This window comes from Acanthaster planci, linkage group LG20, assembly GCF_054643075.1.
Source record: "Acanthaster planci isolate LZ-2023a linkage group LG20, COTS_SCS, whole genome shotgun sequence".
NCBI classification, from domain to species: domain Eukaryota; kingdom Metazoa; phylum Echinodermata; class Asteroidea; order Valvatida; family Acanthasteridae; genus Acanthaster; species Acanthaster planci.
Genome location: NC_141796.1, coordinates 457,237 through 466,195, shown reverse-complemented (window position 1 = coordinate 466,195; position 8,959 = coordinate 457,237). Strand labels below are relative to the sequence as shown.

The following is an 8,959-nucleotide window of genomic DNA, read 5'->3' as shown; positions in this document are numbered from 1 at the left end:
TGAGGCTAGAGAGAAAAATGCGGAGTTGGCGGAGACCGCCCCGGCCTTATTTTTGGGGCGGGGACAGACCAAAGAAAAAATACACTGCGATTTGTAGAAAAAAATCATTTTGCCCTTTCCCAAACACCAATCCGTGGCTCCCCCCCCCCAAAGCAAATTCTGGGCACACTTCACGAGAAACTTTGCAATTGAATTGATTTTGAATGAAAAAAGTACTCAAAAATATTTTTTTACGAAAACGTGGGGGATCGGTGATCAATCCCCTGCAAAAAGTGAGTGATTATATACACCCAGTCTCCTGGGATACTTATCAGCTCCGGGCGAAATAAGTAATCCCTCGAGCGATATAAGTAATCCGCCCGGGCGAAATAGTAATCCACCCGGGCGAAATAGTAGTCCGCCCGGGCGAAATAGTAATCCGCCCGGGCGAAATAGTATCCACCCGGGCGAAATAGTATCCACCCGGGTGAAATAGAAGGCAGCAATTTTTTTCAGTCATGTCCTATATACATGTACGCTTCCAAAGGAAACAGATGAAGTCACTTTACGAACCAGACTGCTTGCCGCACGCGCGATACACTGAGCTCAACCAATCAGACAACAGCAGGGGAAGAGTCGCCGCTCTGAAGCAAGCAATGAGAATATGCCATCTTTGAGGCCGGTGCCCGTGCTTCTTCGGTAAAGCCATGTATCCAGTCGATTCACAGGTATCAGGGCTGGGGCAGGGGAAACTTCCGTTCAGTATAAAGTTTCTGTCAGTGGCAACACAAAATACTTGGGACAGTGTGGATTCTACATGTCAAAGGCGACGGCATTGAAAAACTTTGCTTCATATTTAGCATTTCCTCAGCCGTGGATTATGAGTGACAAGGCCGGAGGGTAGACGTTTGTCATTCATCGCAATTCTAGAACAAGAAAAACTACTTTTGGTAAGTATGCATGCCGTTTTCTTGGAGGCTTTGCAAAACCAGACTTAGAAACTGGCGAGGCGCATGGCTGCCTTTTTAGTTGTTCAAAGTTCAAATGAGGGGAAGCTCACTTTTTTGTTTTGCTGACATTGACGATCACAGGGGCAAAATCCATGACCCAGCAACTCCCGCCAAGAATGGAATTTTTTTCTGGACAAGACAGGTGGAAAGTCCGAATTTCAAATTCCAACCTACTGAAAAAGCAAAGTTTATAATTGCCATCACAATCACCTTCCTGATTTCCAGTGCGTGTAAGATTTCAGTCATGCTGTGGCTGCATCCGAATCTGTTGTCTAGAGCTAGGTCTAGGTCTTTGCTCCATTGGAAATGCATGGAGACGGCCTGTGATTATGATGGCAGAGTTACAGCGCCATTTGTTCATTTCTAAATCTTGTCTAACGTGTGCGTACTTACGTTGTCACAAGCTGATTTTTGCGATAAATTCTACTCGTGGAAATCAACACTATTTTCCAGCATTATTTTTTAAGTTATGCCGAAATTAACGGAAATCGAATAATAGACAAAGGAGGACAACAAAATCGGGAATCAGTAGTTAATTGTTTCCCTTCTGATGTGATTTTTCCGACATCCATTTTCTTTGTCCTTTGTTTAGTGCTCCATTTTATCGAGTGTTTCACATAATATTATTCTCGCAAAAAGCCGATTTCCAAAATGCCGCATCATACAAGCCAACAAGCCATTAAAATCCACATTAGTGCAATGGTCATGCAAACGCTCCTTCATGGGTTGTGCTGCTTTTCTCTGGCGACATTTTTTACTCCTCTCCCTTTCAGCACAAGCCCGGATGGTTGTATTAAATACGCTGATGTCACCAGCCTAGCCTGGTCTCAATCCTCGGTTTCCATCCCCGTTAGGGCTACAATGACGGGGTTTGTGGGTGAGGCAAGTGCCGAGCTGCTAAGACTCGGCTGCTCAAAATTCGTCTCATCCGACGATACATGACTCATTGACATCCAAATAAAGTCTTCTACTCCCCTGTCACAGAAAATCGTCAAAAATGTATCTGTTTCTCTATTCAGTTTTTGGCAAATTATAAACCAATTTGGAAGGCAAATCACCTACGCTGTACAGCATGCTTAACTTTACAGCAGGATGAATAACAAGCAGTGTGTATATTTGAAAATTTCTCGATTTCTAGTGAAAATGTGATGCACTTTACTAATTTCTATTTTTTTCATCAAAAAGTCATAGCCTTACAAATCAATACATGGAGTTGGAATGATTTTTTTCCAAAGCTGAACAGCTAAAATTAAAGGACAACAAACTAATCTAATCGCGGTGGCTGACTTTTTGACTCTTTTCGATTTCGTAAGTAATTATTCAAAAGAATGTATTTTGTGTGTGGTTGATGTTAACTTTTGATTATGAAGTTTGCCCTTACGTATATTAATTCAAAGCATTGAATGTGTTGTCCGGAGTTGGCGGAAAAATTCACGAGCTTATTTAGGGGAGACTCGAACCCACGACTTCCTGGCAGGCGTCTTCACCGCTTGACCACTGAGGCTGCAAGAGTCGTTTAAACTGGTTCAAATCAGACACGGCAGCGGCTACGCACTGTAATCAGCTATTTATTTTGAAAGATTTTTCGATCGTTTTATGCATTTCATGCCATTGTCTTCAGCAACACTTTTTGCATCTCACATTCCTCCTATTTTGTGGTGCTATTTTTTCAACATGTTTTCCAGGTCACATTTCTTGCTGACAAGATTTGATTTTTCACGATGACTTTGTACGGCTGCGCCAACTGTGTGAAGTATCTTCTCTTTGCCTTCAATTTGTTGTTCTTTGTAAGTGTTGCGATTATTTTTCATTTTTTTAATTTTCTAAACATATAGATGATTCAATAACATAAATTCGTGATGGTTATAGATTTAGAATTCTTGGCAGTATACATTATTTTCTTAATTATCCAGGAAGATTTGGGCACTTTGTCATTTTCTTCAAAGCAATCAAAACGTGTAGTTTTTGTTCCCTTTCTTCCATTTCAAATGTTTATTATCAACGATAATAGCTGTTAATAATTATTTCAAGCCCTACTTTCTTGTTGTCGAGTGAATTCTGATGTTGTGTCTCTCACACATGACATTCATGAAGGCGGGTTTTCTGTGTAATTGCGCCCTCCTTGTGTTTTTGTTCGGCTCCTACCTCTATAGCTTTCTGGAGGGACAGTTCTGGCAGGAGGTGCCTATCTCTTCACTCGAGAAGGTCCGTTTGCCACCCTCCTTCCCAGTTTCCCGTTCCTGAATGCAGCCACACTGACCATGGTTGTTGGTGGGATCATGATGCTCGTATCCTTTCTGGGCTGCTGTGGATCTATCAGGGAGAACTCTTGTATGGTTTTTACTGTAAGTACAAGCATTGCCGCTCGTCAGTAAGCCCAGGCGTTTAAATCTCAGTCAAAATAGAACATGCATGTGCCTTCAATTAATGGTGGCGACAGTGGTGGCTGCAATCATAGGCCCTACCGGCCGTTTTTACTACATGTAGTTATGAAAAAAGACCGGTACGGTAACTATGTCTGCTGCCACCAGCGTCTCAAAGTCTCCCATTCCTTGTGAGCAGTCAGGTTCACATCATCATTATATACCTGCTTGCAATAAAGAGTCCGGTCAAAAGATTTTTTTTTTATTTTCTTAGATATAGGGCCTATTTTGTGCAACATTCTCCTCCTGTCAAATACGTGAAACTATTTGACTTTTTTTTGTTTTAATGAAAAAGTGCACTTCGTTTGACATTATCGCAATTAGTTTGGGGACCGTGTGAGGGCGCTGCTGCTGTGATGAAATTCTAGGAGGAACGCAATCAAGGGAAAATGCACTAAAGTTTCACTTTTCTCTGGATTCCGTAACTTTACCCCTAAATGTTGTAGTGTGCTCGATGTATTCTCTCTCATCACCTGTGTTTGATATTTAGACTGCATGAAAAACGGAGCCCAATATTGTGCACGTCCCAGAAAAGCAAGCTTAGCTGAAATGTAACCGAGAAGAGATTTTTTACTTATTATAACACCACCATTATCCACTTTGAGCAGAAGCACCCCTCGTTGGTTGAAAAGAACCATGCTTTGTCGGGAGTGTTCATTTTGCTAGTGGCGACGCGCCCGTAACGCATGCATTTCAAATTAAGTCGTTTGTGAACCAGCGGAGTCCAGTTCCTACCAAAGGAGCCTTCTTCAAGGAAAATTGCGCCCTCTCTTGGTCCAACTCGGGGCTCATAGATGACATCAGGCCGAGTTCGGGCTGCTTTTTCTCGTCTGTTCACGAACAGCTGAATAATTGTTGTTCGAGGGTCGTGCGCGCGAACGCTGGGAACGCTAACGTACATGCATATACAACCGGTCATCGCTCCGGGTAGTTAGTGGCAAGCAACATGCAATATGGCGGCGTCCATGTACATTATTCGAGAATTCATGTTTGGATGACTGGACGAAATTCTTTTGAAAAGGAACATCATTTCTGTGTTATGGGAAATAAATAATGGTAATATTGCAAAACTTCCCTTTGTTTCGTCTTTGTAAGCCATCTCACTATTTTTTGCGGCTGTTCAAAAATCAAAATCTCACGAGTTTCTCATGTGTTCCTGAACGCAAAACCCTGACGAGGAGGTGGTGTGTCATCATGTTCCGAGACCGGTGTTCTTGAGTCGTGTTCTCGCGAGAACAAGAAACCCATGTCAAGAACGGGCCGCTCGATCTGAACCTAAATGAATCCAGTCTATTTATTTCTTTATTGAAGTATTTTGTGTTGATGACTGGCATCCTGATCGCTGAGATGATTGCTGGCGGATTGGGCATTTCAAACAGGAACAAGGTTGCTGCGTTTGTGGAGCAAGACATGACGCAACGTGGCCTGCCGCTCTACGGAACCGTAGGCCAGCAAGGATTGACAACGGCGTGGGATCGAATGCAAAACTTCGTAAGTCGGTTCGATTACAGAAGGCGCCAAGCGCTCGCAGGAGTTCAGGTCCGTTCCTAAAATACATTTTACACTTTGGTAAGGGCTAAACCTCTTTTACAACACCTTGGGCAGAAGCGCTGAAGTTGCAAACATATTGCAGGGAGCCCCTGTCTTAATCTTTCTATGTCTTGGGTCCAGGTCATTGCTAACAAATTCTGTCGAGGAAATTTTATTCCTCTCCTCAGAAGGGCCGTAAGGTCACAAAAGCTCTCACATATTTGGCCTGCCAAAAAATTCACACCCGAAAATTCGTTTCTGGATACGCCCTTAGCAAAGCCCACTGCATTTTTCATACAAAAAGTCCATTCATTAATTAGGCCTACGCTTGTCGTTTTTGCATTGGAAAAGAAATGAGTGTTTAGTTGTTCATTATTGTTTTACATGATTCGTTTGGTCACTCGGTTTTCAAATCAAAGGACAAAAGTTACTACTGTCACTTAAGCAGAAGCACCCCCTCATCGGTTGAAAAGAACCATATTAGGGGGAATGCCCATTTTGTTGGTAGCGTCACAACCGTAGCGAGTGCATTCTTAATGTCATTTTGTGCAGCAAAGTGCGGTTCCACCAAAAGAGCGTCCGTTGCTTGAAAAATGGTGCCCTCGTTTGGTCCCGTTCGGGGAGGATATGGTCAGAGGAAGGAGAATCCGTCTTTTCTCGTCCATAGCTGCATGGCATTACAGACAATTGTACTGTGGTTTTTCTTTATAGCTGCTGTGCTGTGGTGTATCCAACGCAACAGATTGGCAACTGTTCCATCCCAGGCTGTATGGACCAGGAGAGACGCCCGACTCGTGCTGCGTGTCGCACCTTGTGGGCTGCGGAAGAAACCCTTTGGTTGAGAAATGGGACCGGGTGAGTACGCGTGCGCGATGGTGACCCGGAGGGTGCTGGGTGGCCATGGTGATAGTAGATAGGAAGGATACAGGGATGGTGATAACGGTGGTGAGAAGGGAATAATTACTCTGATTCCTGCGATGATAAAGAACGGAAATAAAAACTAACGTTTATGATATTGTTGTTTTATGTTTTGTGCGACCTTTTGAAGGGTTGTAAAGACGCTCTCATCGAAGAACTCCAGAGACATATCGGCGCCATCGGAGGCATAGGAATCGGCGTGGGGGTATTTCAGGTAAATTCATTATTTCACTCTCTTGGCGAATTTCTGATCGAAAAGGAGGGACCAAAAAAGGAGTACTGGATAAACACATTGACCCCTGACCCTGGCAGAAAAGGTCGCGGGAAACTGGTTATTATATCCATGTAAATACACAGCACCTCGCATTGTCAAGCTCAGAATAAACCAAATTAAATTCATGTAAAGTTTTTAATATTTTGTTTGTTTATTTATTTTAAATTGTTATTGAGTTCGGCCCATTGTAATACATTGTAAGTTGATAATCTTTGCAATAAAAGCTTTCCTTGCCGCCTTTCTTGCCCATTCGTGATCGGGCCGTCTTTTTTCAGATTCTTGGCGTCGTCTTCGCCTTCATCCTCTGGTGGGCCATCCGGAACGAACATCAAGGATCGTTTGTGTAAACAGCGCCCTCTATTGACAGACGCAACTGCGCAAATTTCTTCATTAAAATTCCGGAAATAAGTACACAAGAAATAAAACGGTTGAATAAAAAGGTGAAGTGAGTTTATTTCTGCATTTAAGGGGATAAACCGAATCCGAGAAAGCTATTAAAGCTAGTTCTGTTTATTGTAATTATAATTGTCGCACCGAAAAATGTACACAAATGTTTGTTCAGCATTCTCTTCTTTCTTGCCTTTTTTATTTTCGTTGTAGTTTTGGGGGAGAATAATTTTCTCAGCAAAATCTTCCAAGGACTATAAAGAGGTTAAATGTTTTACAGTATTTTAAAAAGTGATTTAAAGATTGTTTGTAAAAATGCTTATGTCACTTTTGAAATGGGCCAGATTGTGCAATAATTAATGTATAGGCCTAATTAGAAAAATTGAAGTTAAGCTCCTATGTTGAATTTCCGTCAAGAAATTTGTAACCTGAATTTATGAACAAGATTCGTGTACAGGATTGTTAAATCGATTTGTAATTATAACTTGCAGCTAGATTAACTGATACGTTTTGTTTCCTGGACAGATGTCAGATCAACATTATTCTTTAAGAAAAATGAGCCAGTTGTATTTCAAAAAGCCAAGGTACTAGGTCTTTCGGGAACGAAGCGCACACTTCAGTCAGTATATGGCTCCGCTGATAGGACAGACTATCGCGCGCGCGCGCGTAGCTGTTCCCGAATCACATAACAATATCGACAAATTGAAATAGCGTCCCCTTTTGATCACACCTATTGACAAATCGAAATAGCGCCCTCATTTGACCATAACTTTTTAATGAAATGAAACAGCGCCCTTCATTGGACCGTTTCGAGCACAAAGCCATTTTTTATTCTGATAATGTGCATGTAACTATAATAGACTCATTTTCTTTTATCATGTCGTAGTAGTATCACGAGTCGTGAATATGTTTGATAGAGCTAACGAGATGTATGAAAAAAATTGTACTCAAGGGCAGGGCGCGAAAATCTCGCAGCAGTTTAATAACTTTTAAAAACTGTTTTGTCAATATTTCTTATTGTGTGGATCGTATTGCCAAATACTTACTGGAAAGATCTGACCAAATCTAGCAAGCAATTCAAGAGAAAATAATGTTAGTTACCCTAAAATTTTATCTGAAATAAGTAAAAGCAAGAATCAGTTATGTAAACATAAGACAGTAAGCATGATACATTAATTGATTGATTGACAGGATGCACAAAAAGTGTTCAATGGAACTAGCCTTGATGTGACTTACAGTATGTATTAGTATAGGTGAATGCGATAGCCATGGCAGTGGTGGATCCAGAAATTTTTCCGGGGGGGTCAGGACAGAGATTTTTTAATGATGTCTCATTTCTGCGGACAAGCGCAAAAAGATGAAACATAACACGCGCCATAGATTGTTTACAATCGTAGTTATGCACTTACTTGAGCTATTTTAAAAAGTTATTTTCCCCATTCTAAAACTATGTTTTGGTCTAAGATCAGGTGGGTGGCTTGACCCCGCCTCCCCCCGCTCCGCGCCTGCAGGGTTATGCTATCACTGCTGGTTACCGATGGCCCTTTTCAATGGCAACAGGCATTAAAATAATGCAGAAGTGTTCCTCAACAATTTAACCCACCAGTAAACTTACCACCATTTACGGGGGTCATCATTAATGTCCAGCCACATACATGTCCAGCTTTGAATGGTTCATTTTACGCGAGACATGTTAAATTTTTAAAAATATATATATCAACGTTCGAAACCTCTTCAAAAGTATGAGTTTATTAAAATTAGAAGAATTATTATTAAAATTTCTCTCAAAAGGAGGACTGATCGGACGTATTGTTTGTCCATTGGCACAGCTAACTACAATTCATATATATCGCGTATTATTTTCAACATTATTAACCATTTTTATGCTAAGGACTCGACTAATGATTACTCACTATTCCCCCCCCCAGAGAAGAGTATTAAAGCTTTTAATATTTTGTCATCTGTGTCCAATAAAATTCAGCCTTGTCGGCGTGAATTCGAGCGCAATTTGCTTTGTCCTTGCGCAGCAAACGTAGACAATATGGCAACTGCAAACCAGCATGGGGCGGTGGCAGTTTTCTTCTGGCAGACGGCTTGTCGTTTTCCATTGGCATCGATTTGATCGATTTGTCAATCTGTGTTTTTCGTTACGCAGGTCTAGTTGATTTTGTGTGGGTTCTAATGACTCACTTCATTGGTTTGGAGGCTCTCTTTTATTTTAGGGAGAGGTGGGCCGTTTGGGCTTCGTGGTGTTGAGATTTCATGATGAACTGTTTTGTCTTGTGTTTACGAGTGCTCAGATCTACATCTTATTTTAGCAGGTTTTCACCAACTACTCCCATTGAGTTAAGTTACAAATTGTTTTTCTCTCGTACAACTTTTGACTATGCATTTCCACAATTCTTTTCAGATTAATTTTTTTAAACCACGATATCCTG

The 8,959-nt window shown here is 41.5% G+C and overlaps 1 protein-coding gene across 1 annotated transcript; it reads left to right on the top strand.

Annotated features, from left to right (window-relative positions):
• The first annotated feature begins 714 nt into the window (after nucleotides 1-714).
• Nucleotides 715-8,326, top strand: LOC110975474 (tetraspanin-4-like). Its single transcript, XM_022228007.2, has 7 exons — nucleotides 715-929; nucleotides 2,675-2,776; nucleotides 3,143-3,334; nucleotides 4,724-4,903; nucleotides 5,654-5,797; nucleotides 5,991-6,074; nucleotides 6,410-8,326. The coding sequence occupies exons 2-7, from the start codon at nucleotides 2,711-2,713 to the stop codon at nucleotides 6,479-6,481; spliced, it is 738 nt and encodes a 245-aa protein (XP_022083699.1). The 5' UTR covers nucleotides 715-929; nucleotides 2,675-2,710; the 3' UTR covers nucleotides 6,482-8,326.
• The last annotated feature ends 633 nt before the right edge of the window (nucleotides 8,327-8,959 follow it).

What these genes read in the sequence shown, in the direction of transcription:
- LOC110975474 (XM_022228007.2), top strand. Translation starts at nt 2,711, where the DNA reads ATGACTTTGTACGGCTGCGCCAACTGTGTGAAGTATCTTCTCTTTGCC. An exon ending in CCTTCAATTTGTTGTTCTTT is followed by an intron (nt 2,777 to 3,142) that starts GTAAGTGTTGCG and finishes CTACCTCTATAG; the next exon opens with CTTTCTGGAGGGACAGTTCT. An exon ending in ACTCTTGTATGGTTTTTACT is followed by an intron (nt 3,335 to 4,723) that starts GTAAGTACAAGC and finishes TCTTTATTGAAG; the next exon opens with TATTTTGTGTTGATGACTGG.